This window comes from Akebia trifoliata, chromosome 11, assembly GCF_017979445.1.
Source record: "Akebia trifoliata isolate Shusen 1 chromosome 11, ASM1797944v1, whole genome shotgun sequence".
NCBI lineage: Eukaryota > Viridiplantae > Streptophyta > Magnoliopsida > Ranunculales > Lardizabalaceae > Akebia > Akebia trifoliata.
In genome coordinates, this window is record NC_141385.1 from 11,109,807 (window position 1) to 11,132,029 (window position 22,223).

The 22,223-nt window shown below is 34.5% G+C and overlaps 3 protein-coding genes across 3 annotated transcripts; 1 reads left to right on the forward strand and 2 right to left on the reverse strand.

The window, feature by feature from the left end:
- Positions 1-293: 293 nt before the first annotated feature.
- LOC147390906 (3-oxoacyl-[acyl-carrier-protein] synthase I, chloroplastic-like) lies at positions 294-6,027 on the reverse strand. Its single transcript, XM_086460038.1, has 8 exons — positions 5,670-6,027; positions 3,675-4,048; positions 3,149-3,580; positions 2,380-2,553; positions 1,727-1,840; positions 1,513-1,614; positions 1,351-1,417; positions 294-622 (listed from the first exon to the last, which is right to left on the reverse strand). The coding sequence occupies exons 1-8, from the start codon at positions 5,809-5,811 to the stop codon at positions 555-557; spliced, it is 1,473 nt and encodes a 490-aa protein (XP_086316164.1). The 5' UTR covers positions 5,812-6,027; the 3' UTR covers positions 294-554.
- A 6,410-nt stretch (positions 6,028-12,437) lies between these two features.
- LOC147390907 (phytolongin Phyl2.2-like) lies at positions 12,438-14,072 on the reverse strand. The gene has a single exon (XM_086417111.1). The coding sequence runs from the start codon at positions 13,515-13,517 to the stop codon at positions 12,768-12,770; it is 750 nt and encodes a 249-aa protein (XP_086273237.1). The 5' UTR covers positions 13,518-14,072; the 3' UTR covers positions 12,438-12,767.
- A 5,178-nt stretch (positions 14,073-19,250) lies between these two features.
- LOC147390908 (DCD domain-containing protein NRP-B-like) lies at positions 19,251-22,167 on the forward strand. Its single transcript, XM_086459970.1, has 5 exons — positions 19,251-20,033; positions 20,505-20,605; positions 21,042-21,125; positions 21,581-21,691; positions 21,786-22,167. Exons 1-5 carry the CDS (start codon positions 19,373-19,375, stop codon positions 21,825-21,827), a joined length of 999 nt encoding a protein of 332 aa, XP_086316096.1. The 5' UTR covers positions 19,251-19,372; the 3' UTR covers positions 21,828-22,167.
- The last annotated feature ends 56 nt before the right edge of the window (positions 22,168-22,223 follow it).

The window sequence follows — 22,223 nt, forward strand, 5'->3', positions numbered from 1 at the left end:
CCAAAGTGAAAGCCACCAAAGAGTCAATGATCATGGACATCAAGAGAAAGGTAACCCGGGAATAAAACTACCAAGGAGGCCCAAAAGAATGATACCAAAGTGAAAACCCCGACAAAGTAGACCGCAAAGAACATTGTGGTGGAGTGTTACAACCCAAAAAACGAGGACTTAATTTCCATACCATTACGTTCTTTTGGTGTATTGATTATGTTCTTATCACGGCACATCACATGAACTCGAAAAATAAAGAAGCCTTGGGTTTATCACTTTTTGGATGATTATGAGAAGGAACAGGCAAGAGAATTGCAGTCAGATTTTATTCATGAAAATCCAAACTCGTCAACACGATGACGAATAGAGAAAGGATAACTGGCATTGTTGCTCCTAAGCCTCATTAAACAAAAAACACAGTTTCAATAAAACAATTATCTCATCTGACCTTCATAAAAATAAAAAAAAACCTATGACTATCTCAAGTTTCAAGCTCAAAAATAGGGAAGACATCTTGAGCTTTGTAAATAGGGAAGGAAGAAGAAAGACATCTTGAGCTTCGTTTAGGGTGTGAAGGGAGCAAAAACGACCACTGAATTGTGCCCGCCAAAGCCGAATGAGTTTGATATACCTGCAGTTAATGATAATATATTGTTAAGAAACAATGTAATGTATTTAAGGATAAAAAAAATAAGAATAAAATAAATTCATCAGTGTTCTTTTTCCGGAAATTATGGACATGTCTCGAGCATTTATATGGATCCATACGAGTAATACCAAATCTAATGTAAAATAAATTACATAAGAGTGCTATATAACCAATCAAATTAAAAGGAAAATTCTATAAGACAGTAGTAAGACCAACTATGCCTTATGCAGCTGAATGTCAAGCGGTCAAGAAGCATCATTATAAATATTGAACGTCGGAAAGATGAGGATATTGAGATGGATTAGTGGAAAAACAAGGTAAGATAAAATTAGAGAAGGATGCAAGAAGATGTAAGAGTAACTCCAATTGGTGATAAACAAAGAGAAAAGTCGATTGAGAGGGTTTGGGCATGTTCAACAAAAGCCAATTAAAGCCCCTGTTAGAAGAAATATTCAAGTTAAGGTCCTAAAAGAATGATAGCAAGACCCAGAGGGGAAAAAAAAAGTGGATGGAGATAATGAAAAAAAAATATGAACTCACTTTCAATTACAGAAGACTTGTCTATGGACAAAGTGGAATGGACGAACAAGACTCTTTTAGTCGACCCCAAATCTTTGGGATACAGCTTTGTTGCTGTTAAGAGTGCCATAAATACATTTTGCATGAATGGGTGTTTACTGTGAAATATGAAAGTTTCGAACCAAACTCACCAACGTGAACTTCATGCTTTTTCTTCACATTTGGAACGGTGTCGATCGTCACCTGCTGCTCCAAATTCTGTAGCAAAAAATGATTAATACTCCATTAAATGCATTCCATAACAGTAGAAGTTACATGGAATGAGGGATGAAGCATGGGTTATGCTGCATTACATCTTGGTTAATGGTTGGATGCAGCCAGCCAGTAGTGATTGCTTTAATGGTTGCTATGGCTTCCAATCCACCAGCAGCTCCGAGACCGTGTCCAATCATAGACTGAAACAAAAAAAAACAAAAAACAGAACAAACAGAACAAACTCAAATAATCAGCGTTATCGAACATGCCAAACAAACATATTATGTTCATTAAACCAGCTAGAATTCTTGCCTTGGTCCCATTCATCTTGATTTCAGATGTGTTCTTGAAAACTTTTTTGATGGCATTAACCTCTGCTAAATCTCCTGCGAGTGTCGATGTTGCATGAGCATTCACATAGTTCACCTGTAAGACACATAAATTCACTTTTCTGTCGGAATCCAAATGAATGTGCAATATTTCACATTGTTTTTGAAGACTACTTCATGTAATAATATTGGTTCACTAATATCTAAATACATGGTTAAGATCTTTGGTACAAGAAGGGGATGATCCATATCATCTTGACTTGATTCTGCTTCCTCTCTTTTTCTTAGCAATATCGAGTCAGGTTCTTCTCCTACCCGCATAAAAAAGAACACGTAAAGCATATTTCTTGATTTTTCCATATATTTTGTGCTCTAGATACTATAATGAATATCCGACATCGATAGACCATCTCTATCAAGAAAGATGACAGTCCCATTCTCTGTAATATCAATAGGATCAATTATAATACGCTAAGCATATTCCAATGTCAAACTACTAGAATGGCCTAGAAATCTAGAAGGATAATGGATATTCTACATTATGTTATACATAATTTTTTAAAACTAAGAGGGCATTGGGTGCAAGCTAATAAATCTAGACGAAATATATAAAGAGGTTATGGTGTGATTTCTCACCTCTTCTGGTGAAACTCCAGCATCTTCCAAGCTCTTGGAAATGCAAGAAGAGACCCCAAGGCCATCGGAACGAGGATCAGTCATGTGATGTGCATCACATGTTATGGCGCCTCCTAAATACTCAGCTATTATATTTGCTCCTCTTTTCCTTGCATGCTCCAAGCTCTCCATAATCTTCTCTCAAAGACCCAGTAATCAGTTTTACGAATTTCCAATACCCAAATAAGAAAAAAATTAGTATAGACACTCACATATTCTCATAAAATATTTATATAAAAGCCATGGCCTTAGGCAGAAGTAAATGGAGGAATATGATTTGCTCAGCCGTTGGGATAATGAATGGCCACTGAACTTAAAACATAATCCAAAAGAAAAAAAAGGTTTGAAATCATTTGCTGCAAAAAGGGGGGGGGGGGGAAGCCATGAAAAAGGTAATCCAAACTGGCCCTAATTTATTTATCCAAATGCAATTTTTTTGTATCTGAATTTAAATGGAAAAACATTTATAGTTTCATATCCTTCAATCGAAGAAGTTAATCTAATTGGGGGCTTAGACCCATAGCTCAATTGGTTTGACACATTGCAAAACAACTTTGAGGTCGTAGGGTTCAAGTCCAGCTTACCTATAAAAAAAAGGTTAATCTTATGGGCTTAAGGGCATGTCAATTTAATTGAATTCTAAATTTTAAGCCCTACATGCAAAACGCAAGATGTAATCTAGAGAAACAACTAACATTCATGAAAAGAGAGGATGTGATTAATATATTACCAGGACACCGGAACCTTCACCCATGACAAAACCATCACGATCTTTATCCCATGGTCTTGAAGCTTTCTGGGGCTCGTCATTCCTTTGTGACAAAGCCCTACAAGCTATGAACCCACCAACCCCTGTAGCCATTACAGCAGCCTCGGTCCCACCAGCTACCATAATATCTGCTTCACCTTTTCTAATGTGATTTGCGGCAGAATAAAAGCAATAATTTGCAGTTGCACAAGCAGTGGAAATCGAATAATTGGGACCCATTAGTCCCGTATCAATGGCTAACAATGCCGATCCCATGTTGGTGATGGAGTAAGGAATGAAGAAAGGAGTGATCTTTTTGTATCCTTTTAGGATAAGAGACTCAACTCCATTGGTAAAAGCTGTTAAGCCTCCCATGCCCGTCCCCACCAACACTCCAATTTTCGATCTGTCCATCTATGAAACATTCAAACCAACAACACCCATTACCACTCGATCCCCATAAGTTGATGAACTACAAATTTTATGTTACCAATTGATGTACACTTACGGTATCCAAGACTTCAGGTCCAAGGTTGGCATCTTCAAGAGCTCTCCTACCAGCAACAAGGCCATACCTCCAACAGTCATCGAGGCGACGATCATTTTTCCCGTCAATGTAGCCTTTTGAAGAGAAATTGCGAATTTGTCCAGCAAATCGGACAGAAAAGTTGGAAGCGTCAAACCTGTCAATTAGGCTGATCCCACTCTCACCAGCGAGAAGTTTTTCATAGAATGTGTCGATTTCATTGCCAAACACTGACACAAGGCCCATCCCTGTTATGACAACCCGTTTCTTGGGATCTTGCTCTCGTTTCGGAGCAGAAACAGTTGAGGAAGCCATGGCCCTGACACGTCTTGATTTTGGATGACTGGATATTGGAGCTGGGGAAAGAAAACCAATTGAAATTAAACCAAACAAAACCTTATTACCATGACTTGTCCGTGGAATAATGAGCAAACTTTGAAGTTTTCCCTTTTTTTTGAAAGAGAATGACTAGTAAAAAGAAGGAGAAAATTATCCATTAAGGACCAAATGCATGCTGTATGTGGATTGAGTATCTTGAATTCTATTTTGTGGTCTTGAGCCAACATAAGGGCATGACCCCTTTCTGTGCATTGGCTTAAAGTTTAGGAATCCCATAAGTTTTTAGCCATTCATAAGTTTTTTTTTTTTCCTTTTTGGTATGGGGAAATTGCAAAGTTTCTTGTTTTGGTGTTTTCCCTTGTGGATTGAAGGCTAGGAGTTGGAAATCAGATATAAGATATATCATTCTCGGATATTTTGTATCTCTGAAATGTATCTTTGTAGAATAATAGGTGCAAGAAATGACAATAACAATAAATAAATAAAATGCAAATCAAAAGAAAAGAGATCACGTCACAAAATTACGTAGTTCAACAAGATTGCCTACATCCATGGGCCATGGTGAGATCCTTTCGCTATAGGTTATGTGGAGAGATAAAATCATCTCCTATCTAGACCGTTTATTCGCACCATCAACACGCATTCCGAGATGGGAATGTGACACTATTTGAAGATAACTCTTATCTTATTAGGGAAGAATCCCAATTTAAGAGGATTCTTCCCCTTTTAGGTAATTATAAATTTAGATAAAGGGTAATAGGGGCAAGTGTAATTTAACTAGGATTAAGATTATTTTTAAGGTTTTTCTATTCAAATGGTTAAAGACCATTGTAAAAAGGGGAGGAAAAGAAGAGGAAGGGGAAGACCGAGGAGAGGACGTCATGTAACCATGAGATTTATGGTGAAATGGCTTCCCGAGCACAGGGACGTAGGCACGTTTACCGAACCACGTGTTCTTTACTTTTCCATGCTTTTCCAATTATTTTGTGAGTTTAATAATGAAATCGTGATTCAGGCCAGTTTATCACAAAATCGACCTCCACAGGTTACAATGTCTCAATCTAATTTCTTATCAGAAAAATTGAAAATCCCTCGTAGAAATCCCTAAAAGAAAGGAGCTTGCTATAAATATATAAATAATACAAAAAACCAAATGCCCCCTAGGCAAGATACATCCCCTCCTTGCTTTACAATCCCAAAAGACTTCCAAGACTCTAAATAATAACTCTAAACTACCACTTTTAGCCAAAAAAAAGAAGCTAGGATACAAGAAGCAAAATCCAGTAAAAAAAAGGAGGCAAAATCAATTGTTACAGTTTCTTAAGAATCCCCAAGTAGGCCACATTGATGTCAAATCTGATAATTCAACCAATAACCACTTAGAAATCAAGGATACCCAATACAGTTCATGCACATAAGAATCACCAAATGAATCAAAAAAAGAAAAAGAAAAAGGATCAAATGCAGATTACAAGATTCAAATAATAAAATACTGATAGAATTCAGAATACCCTGTACAGTTCATACACATAAGACTACAAAATTTATTTATTTAAAAAAAAAAAAAAAGATTAAATGCAGATACAAGGCTCAAATAATAAAATTCAGAAAAACCATTAATTGAACAAAAGAACCCACTTGGTTTACTCCCAGATGAAGCTATTTGTTTGACTTCTACAGGTTTGAGGCCATTATAATGAAGAAAAGAAGCTCCATTGCCTCCCATTTCTCTGGTTCTAAATGCCAAATTAGAAGAACAAGTTCCAGCAATGGCTGCCATCTCTCTTTCTCTGTCTTTCTTTCTCTATCTCTTTCTCTATAACAAGTAAGAATTGATTGATATAAGAGAAGAGAGAAGAAGAGAGATTCAAATAGAACTTTGGGTAATCCGATTAAGAGAAAAATGGTTTAAAAGGGGAGGAGTTAACAAAGAAAGTTGTTGGTTTAAATCTCATTGGAAAGTCCGCCAAAGCCCAAAGTTGTCCAATGATTCCAACCCAACTTCTCTCTCTCTCTCTCTCATGTTTCATGGAATTTAAGTTTTTAACCGTTTAACAACCCAAACAACCACTTTGAATTCAATTGTAGCGTGAGTTTCACATTTATATCACATTGATCAATCCAGACCGTCCATGTGGGCCCATTTCTAAGATTCACACACCAAAGTTGCCTAATTTGTGATCATCACAGTTATTCCACACCTATATTGTCTGTCAATTAAATAAGCCCCTCTACATTTTGGTGAATATCTAAGATACCCTTGTATTTTCAAGCTCGTAAAATATGTTCTTGGTAACCAAGTTCTATTATAATTAAATTTGTGTGGTCTAGTGACCTCACAGTTTTAGTAGCTTTACTTACATAAGGATTCTATATATTAGAGATAATTCCAAATATCGTTAGAATTAGAAATATATATTCTTTAAATTTTAATAGAAAACCTTGATGGATAAAAATCTTACTAAGAGAGGATCTATAAGCCCTCTATCTCTATCTATATAAGTGGATTGAAATACTATAATAACAATAATAGTAAAAAAGGCACAAAGTATGTTCATTGGGTTTTGAACATAGTGATATCTGTCAATCACTAGAATCATAGCCGATCCAAAAAAAAAAAACAGAGAGAAGGTGAGTTTGAAAATTGAAGAATTCGAAATTAGGATTTACGCATTTCTATTCGTTAGCATGTGGATTGCGAAAAGGCACACCTCCAACACATATTATTGGATCAACGTTTTTAACTTATGGCACAAAGTAAGTACCCTAATTTTGATTCTTAGCAACATGGATAGGTTCTTAAGATAAATAAATAATTTTTTATCCATTAAGAATTATAGAATAATAATTATGTGAATAAGATTGTTTGTTTAAAATCTAACAAGTTCGAATTCGGAAATTATTAAGTGCGATCAATTTGAGCCTAAGATAAGTTGAAGAAAAAAAATCAAGCAGAGAAGGAGACTAAAAGAAGACTACTGATAAAATGATTTGTTAACACATGCAATCTGTACAACCATGGCAAGTATAGTGATCGATAGATTTCTATCTTTATGTATCCCTAAGAAAAATACCTATGGTTCTGTGAACTTGCCACATCAACCGCATATGTAAGTGTTAGTGCGTCATATTATCACAACTCTAAAAATAAATAAAAAAATCATTGATTATTTGTAAAATTACGAATTTATTTTTTTCACTCTTAACAATTTTTTTTTTTTTTAATATTTTATGACAGGTATCCGAACACACATGCCCAACTAGATTTTGGTATAGGTTGCATTTATTGCAAAGAAAAAATAGAAAAATCGTTTTCTCAATCTTAGTCCTACATCGGTGGGTGTGGTGCGGATTACCCTCGTATTAGTTCCAAATAATAAATGAACCATTTTGTTTTATTTCTATATAGTAAGACCACATCCACCATCAAACTTTGCATCCAATGTCTGTCCTATTTATAAACATTTATGAATTCAAACATCCTAGATCATTTTGGCATGGAACACCACAATAAAATTTTATTTTATTTTATTTTTTTTTTAATCAGACAAATGATCGAAGGTGGCATTTTTTTGCTCTATATTTCACTGCAAAAGACTACGAGCAAAGGTGTTCAAAATTGGGTTATGGATTCCTGGGAATGTCCTTTCTAATATTAATATATGCAATTTGTTTGATTAGAGACACTATAATTTAAGAATAATGATGAATGCACGCAGTTTTTGTATGCGGTTGGATACACAGCTGACGTGTCAAGGGCACAGAACCGCACTTCCTTATCCTGTGTATCCCGATGAAAAAGATCTATAGTTATATACGCGTTTAGAGAACATATTGGGTAATCTTGAACATATTGGGTAATCTTAAGATCGAATCATTCAACATTATAATCATGTGGGCATAACAAGTGCGAGTAAAAATTGAGAGAATTAAATATAGAATAGTTCTCTATTAATGCACGAGAGAATTATATATGTCAATTTTTTTTTCCTGCTACCTCTCTTTCTATGCCATCTCTCTCTCTCTCTCTCATGTTAAACCCATGTTTCTGAATATTCATGTAATTTCATTACTTCGGGCTGTACCATCAATTAGATCGATAACAAACCAGTAAGATCCATTGAATCTTCTGTCAGCCATTTATTGTGAAAAACAGATTATTGGTGATATTGTTAGAGAGTTAGAGCGGGTTAATTTGGCATTAACAGACATGACTTGATGTTAAATGTTTTAGTACCAAAAGTAAACTAATTTTGAAAGTTCTTAAATAACAATTTTCTACTACTTGAAATTTTGGTAGAAAAATGGATTCCCATCTTAAATAAGCTATCATCGACTCATCCCAATCAAATATTAAAAAATTATTAATTTGTATTGGAATGGGGGTCGAATGTTGAGCTTTACAGTGTTGAATATTGAGCTATAGCAGAAATTAATTAAAATGTAGGAGTTGCCTCATTAAGTGGGAGATTAAAAAAGGTAAGTCGAGATGATTTGCTCAAATGCAGCACCAAGTGTAATATTATACACAACACGCTTGAATTAGCAGAAGACATGACCTTATACATAATTGAATCGGGCACCACTCCCCTTACCCCGGATTTATGGGGATAAAACTTTAATACGACAATGATATGTGATGGAGTCCACTCCTCCTAACGCTATTTATTACACAACTCAACAACATTGTACAATGATATGTGATGGAGTCCACTCCTCCTAACGCTATTTATTACACAACTCAACAACATTGTTCGAAATAAAGCAACGTCTGTTCATAACAAAACAAAACCCCACAACCCCTAATATCATGAATCTTGATCAGACATTTCATTCCATGGTCCAGACAAGATTCGTTTTAACAAAACCCCAAATCTTTGGGATATAAGGTCTTGTTGTTGTTGTTGTTGTTGTTGTTGTACTCATCAACGGTTAACAATAACTACTACACCAAAAAGAGAGAAACAGGGCATCGTACTTCTAACATTATAAATGATGACGCAGTATATAATGTAATCTTCATCGTGTAAGGTTTGTTTGGGGTGTACCTAACCCTAGCTTATCTAAGTAAAAAGCAAATGAAATCTATTCAGTAAATTTATTGCATGGACCCGTATCCAATCGAACTAATTCTCCCACACACAACTTAAACCTACTGTCAAAAAATCTCCAATAATTTTTCTGAAAATTCATTTGTTCGTAGAGCTATGTACTTGATTGAGATAGTGTCTCTAACCAGACCAATGGTGTCTATGAAAAGTACATAGAATTAGTACAAGTACCATCCGAAGTAAATATCATTATAAGCTTCTAAGTCAATAGAAATCCATGATGGATCCCACTTCTTTTTCCCAACATTTAATGAATCCCCCACCTAAGAAGACGACACAACCAAAAAATAATAATTCTTCGGCCGTGGATATTCAATAATATTAGGATCCCACTACTTGATCCACCTATACACCAAAAAATTAGCATGATTAACCTTATTAATATGAATATTTCTAGGGTCTTACCTCATTCAATACATACTATCCCACAAAACCAAAGAGAGTGCAAGAATAGAAATAAATGTCACATCGCGATTAATTTACTCTTTCAGTAAAATAGGGTGAAAAAAGAAAGAAAAGGGAATTGGTTGCTGAGGTATATTGGGCTATCAATGAGACGGACCGTCACTGGTCCGATGCTAATCAGACTTCAAAATCCAAGTCTGCCCTGTACAACATTCAGCCCTGGCTTGGTCGAACCAAGTAAAAAATCACCAATGTCCAAGACCAGCCCAATACACAAGTATCCAGGCCTATTTACATTGCAGGTTGCCCGATGCACTTAGCTCCATAGGCAAAGCCTGGGGCCTAGCCCGACTACCAGACTGGCCAAGTAACACATGATTTAGGAATTTGATTAAATTGCATTAACAAGGCTTCAAACAGAAAATAATTGAGTGGAAGATTGTAGGCTTTGAACTAAATGGAGGAAGTTCCATGTACAGAAAAATAGTAAAACTGTAGAAGTCATCTTTCATCATTCCACAATTACTGCCTTTAGGGTTCTCATAAATTAAAACCAAGGATTAAGGGTTTGAGAGAAGTGCAGCAAAATCATTACTCTTCTAATATTCCACTATTCTAACCTTGGAACAAGTACATGCTTTTGGGCGAAAAACAAAGCACCAAAGAGAACAGAAAATCGCACACAAAACACAAGGGTTTACGTTGTTCGCCGGTGTGCCTACTTCCACGGATCAGATAAAAATCCAACCACTATCTTCCTTTGAGTTTTATAGCCCTAAAGATCTCTCCCAGAAATAGAAAACCCTTAAGAAAATATTACGTTATTGCCCTTTAAGTAACTCTATAAAATTTGGCAGGGGGTGCTGCCCCATGCACCCCTATAGCTCAGCAGCCTCGCCATCCATGTCGTACCCCCAACAGAATACAAGATATTTACACAACAATTGGATATACAGACACAGACAACTTTTGCATAAGCAAATGAGGATTATGCTAAGGAGAAATTAAGAAAATATTAGGGATGAGGATGAAAGTTAAGCATTCATATGACATGACAAAGTGCCACTAATAACATTATATTGTTGTTGTTGTACTCATCAACGGTTAACAATAACTACAACACCAAAAAGAGAGAAACAGGGCATGGTACTTCTAACATTATAAATGATGACGCAGTATATAATGTAATCTTCATCATATAAGGTTTGTTTGGGGTGTACCTAACCCTAGCTTATCTAAGTAAAAAGCAAATGAAATCTATTCAGTAAATTTATTGCATGGACCCGTATCCAATCGAACTAATTCTCCCCCACACAACTTAAACCTACTGTCAAAAAATCTCCAATAATTTTTCCGAAAATTCATTTGTTTGTAGAGCTATGTACTTGATTGAGATGGTGTCTATGAAAAGTACATAGAATTAGTACAAGTACCACCCGAAGTAAATATCATTATAAGCTTCTAAGGCAATAGAAATCCATGATGGATCCCACTTCCTTTTTCCCAACATTTAATGAATCCCCCACCTAAGAAGACGACACAACCAAAAAATAATAATTCTTCGGCGGTGGATATTCAATAATATTAGGATCCCACTACTTGATCCACCTATACACCAAAAATTAGCATGATTAACCTTATTAATATGAATATTTCTAGGGTCTTACCTCATTCAATACATACTATCCCACAAAACCAAAGAGAGTGCAAGAATAGAAATAAATGTCACATCGCGATTAATTTACTCTTTCAGCAAAATAGGGTGAAAAAAGAAAGAAAAGGGAATTGGTTGCTGAGGTATATTGGGCTATCAATGAGACGGACTGTCACTGGTCCGATGCTAATCAGACTTCAAAATCCAAGTCTGCCCTGTACAACATTCAGCCCTGGCTGGGTCGAACCAAGTAAAAAATCACCAATGTCCAAGACCAGCCCAATACACAAGTATCCAGGCCTATTTACATCGCAGGTTGCCGGATGCACTTAGCTCCATAGGCAAAGCCTGGGGCCTAGCCCGACTACCAGACTGGCCAAGTAACACATGATTTAGGAATTTGACTAAATTGCATTAACAAGGCTTCAAACAGAAAATGATTGAGTGGAAGATTGTAGGCTTTGAACTAAATGGAGGAAGTTCCATGTACAGAAAAATAGTAGAACTGTAGAAGTCATCTTTCATCATTCCATGATTACTGCCTTTAGGGTTCTCATAAATTAAAACCAAGGATTAAGGGTTTGAGAGAAGTGCAGCAAAATCAAGACTCTTCTAATATTCCATGGAACAAGTACATGCTTTTGTGTGAAAAACAAAGCACCAAACAGAACAGAAAATCGCACACAAAACACAAGGGTTTACGTTGTTCGCCAGTGTGCCTACTTCCACGGATCAGATAAAAATCCAACCACTATCTTCCTTTGAGTTTTACAGCCCTAAAGATCTCTAGCAATAAAACAAGATCAGAGAAAACGTGTCACTCTCCCAAAAATAGAAAACCCTTAAGAAAATATTACGTTATTGCCCTTTAAGTAACTCTATAAAATTTGGCAGGGGGTGCTGCCCCATGCACCCCTATAGCTCAGCAGCCTCGCCATCCATGTCGTACCCCCAACAGAATACAAGATATTTACACAACAATTGGATATACAGACACAGACAACTTTTGCATAAGCAAATGAGGATTATGCTAAGGAGAAATTAAGAAAATATTAGGGATGAGGATGAAAGTTAAGCATTCATATGACATGACAAAGTGCCACTAATAACACTAAAACAGTCCTACTCACAACATAACATATTTACTAAATAATCATCATCAGAATAAAATCCTAATTGATAGAAAACCCAGAAGGATCGTTCACATAACAACAACTAAAGAAATAGTCGATCGAATAAACCAATCAAACACATTAATATAGAAACAAGAATTAGCGACTGAATCAGACCCAAACAATCTATATGAGTAATCATGAAATTCATACGCAATCCACAAAAGTTACAAGAGGGATTACCCAGAAAAGAAACAAATGAGAGAACTTATCGACATCAAGCAATTGCCATACAATGTTATGAATCGGTGTTGCCGAAAGCATGTTACATCTTCACAGAAAAAACTCAATCAACATCATCAATTAGCCCAAGTTTCCAAGATTAGGAGCCATGTTCAGTAATGAACCAATATATCTTCTATCTTCTTCAGATCTTCCAACATTCTCCATGAATTTAGCTAGAAAGGCATTCAAAACCTTTGCATATTAGTAACCATACCCCAAACAGAACAAAGCATACCACCAAGTCTATTACCAACACAGTCCAAACATGTCGCCTCCACATGTTCTGAGAATCCTTGTGGCGTCCTTTATATCCCTCATAAGAACCATTCTTCTGCAACGTCACTGAGAATTCTCGGCTTACGTTAACAACATCAGATACATCCAGTTTTTTCTCAATTGGGATATCTCCAACTCCTTCATTAATCGCATCGGTCGACTTCTTCTTCTTCTTCTTCGAGTGCTTGCTTGGCCTTCCAAACAATGGTACAGAAACAACCTTCTTTCCCGACGATCTCGAATCAAGATTATGATTTTGAGCATCTCTGGACAACATCAAACTGCGAAAAATCGGACTAAGTTCTTCATGGAAGCAATGAGAAGTGAGGTTATCCAATACTTTGACCGATTTTCTCGTCAATATATTCAAGAATGAATCTTTAACAAACTCAAGAAACTCAAAACCCTGAGGTTTACCGTAGGATTCATCAAGAATGGTGAAATAGACGAACGGTTCATCCATCAAGAAGTTGTAGATCTTATTTCTGATGGTGTGAGAGAACGTTCTGTGCAAAGGAGGAATCTTTTCAAGACATTGTAAAGCTAGGGTTTCCAGATCGCGATCGCCAGAACTGAACTCAGCAAGGATCGTAGTTCCCTTGGAAATGCAGGCGTAAAGAATCAAATTCGGATCAGAAATCATCGATTTATCGAAAGAAAACGCAGATTCAAACTTTATTGCTCAAGAAACAAACAGAGTCGAGATTCCCTCAGTATCGCCATCAATCCAAATTGAAAATCAAGAAAAAACAGCAATCAAGATTCCAATCTCACTATTAAAAAAAAAAAAAACAAATCGATTTTGCAACAATTCGCCGTTCATCCAAACAAGAACCAAAATCGCGATCGATCGGCGTAGAAATCAGCAACTAATCGAAGATCTCAATCGAATTCGTGTAATTTCTTGAAGAATCGATTGATTTAGATCAAATCCAAACGAAATGGGTGAAAATCTGCGTCTTTTATAACGAAGAAAGCATCGGCAAGTTCAGCTCGATTCGATCTGATCTCGAATCTTGAAATTGAAGTTTCGAAATCGATGTATTCTCTTCGATTTTACGAAACTAGGTTCCGAATGCGAGGGATTTTTAGGTTATTTTTTCTGTTAGAAATCGAAGATCTAAGAAGGAACGAAAAGAGAGGAGACTCTCTCTCTCTCTCTCTCTGACGAGATGAGAGGGTTTTGTTCAGTTGTCTATAGCCGTAGCTGGCGCTTCGTGCGAGAAAAACTATAATTTTTGCCGCCTAAATAAAAAAATACCAACGGTTTATATTTTAATTACGAAAATATCCTTACATCGAGCTTCACGTCACGTTCTATGTAACAGCTTTACACGTGGCAAACATGTAAGGATTAACGTACGATTGGTGCGTATATACCCTCTACAACAAACAAAGACAAAGGACTTGAACTAGGCCTACTTTTGGTCCACCATCGAAAATGATTTGGCTCAGACTGATTCTCGTATTTAATTTACAAAGCTTATATTGCCACGCCAACTTTTGCTAACACCACCAAATGATGTGTGCTAATTCTTCGGGGGTTTATGTATGAACGGGGGTGGCTTTAGCAAAAGTTGGTCTGGCAATAGAAAATCTCTCTTAATTTAATGATGTAATTGATCGATTATTTTGATTGGTTCAAACATATTGACTTGGACCAGTTAACTTCCAAGTAATGATTTACTCTGTTGATGTGAGAATTGTATTTTTTCTACCTCGGGAAACACAATTACAAATATTTTATGAGAATGTGAACTTGTGTATCCCAAGGCAAAAATCGATGATTCTAACACATCACATCATGAAAGTATTTCGAATATGCCACCTAAGGGAATCATATTATTTAATGATTTTTTCACATGAAATAACTTTGATGAAAAATTATTTATTTATAATTATTATATTTTAAATATTATAATAAATTGGCCATACCTAATAAAATGAATGACTCGTTCTTCACTTGATTTAGTAAAACCAACAATGGGTTAGGTCAAGTTTGACCCTCTATGTCCTTAGTGGAGTCGCTCGCCACTATGGAAATCCTTTATTTGATTTTCATATCAAATTTGTCCTCTTGAATTCATAGGTCAAGGTTTGGAGTCATCACTTAATTTTATAGTTTAAGAATAAAAAATTTGACTTTAAATATGAATTAGGGTCGGTCTAAGTTAGAGATTCATTGTTTGGGGATCAGATTATTAGATTTAGAAGTTGTTAGACTCTGATCTCACCAGATAAAATCGATCTTTTTCACAATCGATTGGGTATTTTGGTGGAACAATGATGTTGAACTTAAATTACTTTACATGTGGTAGTAGGGGTTGTGGGTCAGATTTGTAATCATACAATTCCTATTGGAGAGGAGTTCAAAACATTATAACCCAAACCTCATTATAGATATTGATATAAATAAATAAATAAATAAAATTGAGTGAAAAGTGGTCTCGAATATGCATGGGGGCCATGTGGGTTTTCGAGATCCAATGAACTTGAAAAGTCCATAATTTTTTTGTTTCAAATCGTGCAAGATGAATGTGAATGTATTTAAATGGTGTAGATGGTGAGATCCTCATGTAAACTAAAAGAAACAAACATGCAAACACATCTTAATAAGTTCAAAAAAAATATATCCAAAGACAATTAGGGTCATCTAAGATTTCTGAGTTTGTCTCTTTTTTAATAATACTCTCATAAAATTGAAGGGGGTATTTTTGCAATCTTTACACCTCCTCACTAGAACGTATTTTAAGGACAATTTTAATTTTATTATCTCCTTTTAAAGAATACCCTCAATTTTATTATCTTTCATTTTATTTTTTTTATTCAATTTTAGATATTTACATATTGTCTTTCCTCTTCTTCTAATTTCTATAATACTCCTAACGTAATTTTATTGTCTTTCATTTTTTTTTTTTTACCTCCTTTGATTTATAGAAATAGAGGTGTTTGTAGGGATCTTTCCAAAGAAATTTAGGGTTTTTCTTGAAAGTCTTGATTTTTTATCTTAATTTTGATTTTGATAAAATTTTAAGGTTTGGAATCCTTAATCAAAGCAAATTTGGGGATGTAAGAGCCTTTTGTAGAGTTATGAGTGGTCATTGATCAATCCCAACTCTTGATTGGTGCTTTAATTGAGTACAACTGATTTATGACTCTTATAACAAAATTGTAACTTATCAGGGAATAGTTGGATAAATCTAGGTGATTAAAATTGGATATTTTTGTATCCTTAATTAAATATGATGTTGGTTTTATTTAATAGGGTATTTTAGAAACAACCCCCAATAAAATTAGTGATATTAGATTTTAGGTTTACCCCATTGGTCATAAGTCAACGTCATATTTTCTTAGCAATTTAATGAGAAAATTTTAACGTTTTCCAAAATACTCTTCAAATACTTAAATTACTTAATCAAAGTTTGGAAAAAAAAAAAATCAAATTTTTACAGTTAAAATCATAAAAATAAAAAATAAAAAATAAAAAAAGCCAATGTTGACTTACGATAAGGGGGTAGAGTTAATCTTGTATTTTGGCAAAAGGTAAACCTAATCACCAATTTTAAAGGGGGTTATTTCTAAAATACCTTATTTAATACTTATGTGAGACCCACTCCCACATAGAGAGGAAAAAAAAGGTTTATATGCTCTAATTCCACTAGAAACGAAAGGTATTACATTTGGGAGACTTCTAGTAGGGTTGGGGAGAGAGAATCAAAATTTTATCTAAGTTTCAACTTTATCTAACCACGTGGTCAACAAGTTGACCAAGGACATGGGCCGATGGGGCATAGAGTATTTTAGGTCTCTCGAGGTCTGTTTGTGCCTAATTTTCTAGAAAAATGTACATTTTTTATTTGTACCTCGATGGATAATTTCTAGTCTTATGAGCTGTTTTGATATTAAAATATATAAAAAGCTTTCTCTAAGCCTAGGATGATTCTAATAAGAATAATGTTGAAGTGACCTCAAGATTAGATCTCACATCACTAATCTCGAGGTCACTCTAACACAACTCTTCTAAGAATTTAGAAGGGAAACAAGAAAATAATGATGAAAGTTTTTAGAATTTTATTCATAAATTTTTATTAGGCGGGTGCAAAATGGGATGGGTGTTTTTATCATATTTTTACAAAAATATCATTAAAATTTATAAAAATATCATATAAAAAATTTAATATAATAAATGTATCTGCAATAAATATAATAAATATTTTTATAAAAATACAATTGAAATTTTAAAAAAATTATGTACAACCAAAATACCATTGTTTTTATATTAAAAAACAAAAAAAAAAACAAATACTTAATCAGAGAAATTTCAAGAGATCAAACTTGTGGAGGATGCCAATGTCCCCCTAAGCTCTTAGACTTTAGTATGGATTCACCAAATTCAAAAGACTAAATATACACTTGGGCCCACATGAAGATTATTTATGATAGAATTTTAATGAGAATAAAACTCTTAACATGGTTAATCTTCTGGAAAAAATTAAAAAATCTTGAAACTTCTAACATCAAATGAGAGCTGAAATTATCATTTTTTACTTAATTATAAAAAAATAAAATAAAAATTCAAAATCAATTGATCTTTGTACTATATAATTTATATTAATATTTTATTTTGTATTATTATATTATTTATATTGATATTTTATATTTTATATTTTATATGCATTTTTGTGAATTTGATTTAGATCCAAATTTTTATTTTATTTTTTCAAATATCTTATGATATTCCTATACCCTGAAGAATGAGGTTTTCATATTATTTTAATATTTTAATAAAAAGAAATTTTCTAACATGCAATAAAGTAAGTCAGAAAATCATCAAATTGAACAAATAAACGTATCTCATAGCGATTTCAAATCCAAACCGATGGTTGTTGGGCTAATTATGATTTGACCACAATTCGATTCATCATCAATGCTAGTGATCTAAGCATGTGCAGCCATCTGACTTGATCAATATTGTAGTGGTCTTTGCTGGAACTGATCAAAAGTTAGGTCAACGGTTATGGTTTTTTTTAATTTAATCTACAATGACAACTCTCTTGATGAGTCAACCAAAATTATATGAACGGCTGTGATCTTTCGATCACTTATTTCATTAATTTTCTAGAAGTAGTTATTATTTAATTTGTTACTAAGACGTGTTCAAACCGACTACATGATCTGTACCATTTCTTACTCTCCACGTGTACTAGAAGAATAAGTAGTGGGGATACCCCCTCATAACTTTCGGGTTTGCAATATCTTTTGGTGGGCCAGATCTGGAATCATGTTGTCAAAAGCAGACCCACGAAGCCCATGATCAAAAGAAGCCCGTGGCCCATGCAGATCTTTAGCTTATCTGAACCAAACGAATCAATTAATCTGTAACACGTGTTAAAACTTGATTACAAAATATCTACCACTCCAACAACCAAGTGTATGATTAAAATAAAAACAAAAACAAAAATTCTTGTGATTTAGACATGCCCCTCCCCATTTTTGTGAATATATGAGATGCCCCTGTGTTGTAAAAATGAAGATATACCTCTGACCTTGGTCTTATATGAGAGACCGATAAAATGATTAAACTACCCTCATTTTCAACTTCTAACCTTTTTTTTTTAAAGAAAAATTTGCCATCTTCCAAGTTCCAACTGTTAAAACTCAAGAGTAAATATCTTTTTCAATCTACTTAGACCTCATCTTCAAATCAACATCTTTAACCTTCTACTAAAAAATCCTTTTTTCCAGACCAAAATTTTCCCCAAAATATTTCTTGTGGATCGGAACATGGTATTAAAACTTGTCAAATCAAATTAAAATTTTGCCAAGTCTACTAAATTTAATTGGATTTCAAGGTAATTCAGTGAAACCGATTGTCGAGTCAATTAGATGAATTGAGTTTGAAGAAAAAAAAATTGTCGTCTTCTAAGTTCCAATGAGTTTTTCAAGTGACTTGATTCGAAGGACTTTAGGATCGAGTTTTCAAGTTTTAGAACTATGGTTTAAGTTCTAAGGAGATAAAATCTTGACATTTTGAGAGAAGTAATGTAAAAGCTTGAAGATAACAATTAGTGAGGAGAAAAATAAGAAAGGGGGATCGACTCGATGTCAAAGATGAGGGTATTTATGGCATTTAATAACAATCTTTAGTAAATACCAAAGTCAAGGGGTATGTCCATGATTTTGAAAATAGAAGGGGTGTATCTCAAATATTAATAAAACCCAAAGGGGTATAATATCCTTTAACTTCCCTTAGCACCTAAGCAAGCCAAAAAGCACCTTCTAGAGATTCTCTCTCTCTAGACTCTCTCGAAAAAACGCGTTTTTGGCCGTCAGCACTCACTAGTTTCGCTGCTTGACAAGTGTACACATTTTGCTACCTCTCTCCTTCCTCGAAATTTCCTTCTCTTTCATCTATAAAATCTCTCAAAAAATCTACATTTTTTATCTCAAACAAACTCATCTCTCTCAGTCTCTCTCTCTCTCTATAGATCGAAAACCATGGAGAACAATCAGCAATCATTCTGGCAATTTAGTGATCAACTTCGACTTCAATCAACAAACTTCGCTAATCTCTCAATCAACGATACCATTTGGGGGAACTCTTTTACATCAAAGAGACCAGAAGACAGGAAGAATTTCGATGTTAGGGTAGGTGGTGACAGAATTTCTTCCACCAATTTGAATCCAAAGGCATCGAATTTCAATGGATTCAACGATGGATGGAAGATCGGGGGTAGCAGTGTTGTTGGTGACAGAATTTCTTCCACTAATTTGAATCCAAAGGCATCAGATCTTAATGGGTTCAACGATGGATGGAAGATTGGGAGCAGTATAGTTGGATCCCAGAAGAATTTTAACGTTAATGGAGGTTTAAATAAAGGGGTTTATTCGAAATCTGGAAACAATAAGAGCAACATCAACAACAGCAACAACAGCAACAGTAAGAAGAAGAGCAAGAATGAGGAAGAACATGAGAGTAACAGTGGGAAGAAAAGCAACAACAACAACAACAATAAAGAGAGCAATAAAAACAGTTTAGATAAGAGATTTAAAACTCTTCCAGCATCAGAATCTCTTCCAAGAAATGAAAGAGTTGGTGGGTATATTTTTGTCTGCAACAACGATACCATGGAAGAGAATTTGAAAAGACAGCTCTTTGGTATGTAATTTATCTAAATTTTCTCTCTCTTTAGGTTTCATTAATGGGTTTTTTTTTTTTTTTTTAAATCGTTTTTTTAATTATAAGTGTGAATTATTTTTGGGTGAATATTTGGTAATCTTAACAACTCTTTTAATTGGTCTGTTTATAATCAGATTTTTTTTTTTTTTTTTGATCATTTGGTAGATAGGATTTTTTATATTTAAAATTAGAAGTCTATCAATCCGACGATTAAGATTGTTTGTTGGGTGATCTTTCTTTGAGGATTGGTTTGATGGGTATTATTCATTAATTTTATCAATGATGGCATGTTTTTGGGGTTAATTATCATATGTAGATCAATCCTTTATTTTCTAATTTTTGTTTATGGATGTGTTCATAAAATAAAAAATAAAAAATAAAAAATCAATTTTTGGTAAATTTGATTTTGATTTTATTCAAAACTAAGGTATTTTGACATATAATTTTCAGGTCTTCCTCCAAGGTACAGAGACTCAGTCAGGGCAATAACACCAGGATTGCCTCTTTTCCTCTACAACTACTCCACCCACCAACTCCATGGAATTTTTGAGGTTTGTATTTATTTATTTATTTTGTTTTTGCTCATTTACATTTAATGGGTTAGGTCTACCAACTCCAAACCAGACCCATATGGACTTCAAAATCAACCCCAAAAAACTAGGGTGGACCTTGATCCAAATCATGGGTTTGTAGTGTTTGGGGCCATAAATTATTGTTTTGGTTCGGCTGTAAAAATTTTGGTTGAAGTTTTGCAATGGGACGCTTCAGTTGCTAATGGTAGGCTAACAATGGATTGGATCAGACCCGGTCCAATAAGGCAGTGATCTGTAGGGAGTGATCATATATGATGACAACCTGATCCATTGACAATTAATGAACCATTTTCCTTACTCATGTTTTCTCTTTATAAGTCTGGTTTGAAAATTATACTGTTTTTTTAATGGGTTTCAAAATTTATTTAGCTTAATTTCTAATGGTTTTGTTTAGGCTGCAAGTTTTGGAGGGACAAACATCGATCCAACTGCATGGGAAGACAAAAAATGCCCTGGTGAATCACGCTTCCCGGCTCAGGTAGACACCAAGTTATTTAAATTTATTACTTCCCTTTGGCATTGATTTCCATAATAATTTTCTTTTATAATGATAATTTAAGAATTCAGAATGATATTTTTTGAGAGATGGGAAAGAGCCTTAGATGGCTAAAAATTGGTTAGAGATGGTATTGTTAAAAGGGTTTGGTTCCATAAACTCATGATCCCAATCGTTTAGTTGAGATTTATGTGCATCTTGATAACACATATCTCAAAGATACTTATTCTGAAGATAAATTTCAACCATTGGATTGTGTATTTAAATGATTGGGATCGTGTTTTTTTTTTTTTTTTCCACGAGTCACTCTTCATGATACATATGTGTTATTAAGAGTGAATTCAAAGAAGGCTAAAATTTTCTGCTTTTCAGGTTTTTAGTTTTAATAGAAATACATCGAAAACCTTCATCTAATCGAATGTTGTCATCTATAACAGGTGAGAGTTGTTACTCGAAAAAGTTATTTGCCATTGGAGGAAGATTCTTTCAGGCCTATCCTTCACCATTACGATGGACCCAAGTTCCGCCTAGAACTAAACATACCAGAGGTATTTTCATTTAGATCGATTGAACTTCCCACATTTCGTTTCCTTACATGAAATTCTATCCTCGGTTTTAATGGGTTGTTTTTGTCAACTACAGGCACTCGCACTCTTGGATGTATTTGCGGACAATAACTCTTAAAATGGTGTGTAAGAAAAGGAAAATTACTACCAAAGGAGAGACTCCACACATACAGCTTTGGTGAAGAGTAGAGAAGAAAAATATGATATAGGTTTGCAAATATAAAAACAAGACAATAGGAAATGTTGCCTACACTTGAAAAGAAAACAGCTTATATGTATACTTAAAAAGAAAGAAAACAGTTTGTATGTTTACTTTTATGTTATTAGCCTCTTGAGTGGAGGCAGTAATCAAGTCTGCCCCTCCCCCCCCTTTTTTTTTTGTTCAAGTTTTTGTAGAAAATGAATGAAGACTTGTGTGTTGTACTTTAATCTATTTGCTTGGACGATGGTTGTGTTCATCAATTGTCTTTCACTCCCTTGTTTAAAGCATTTGGGTCCTGATACTGATCAACCA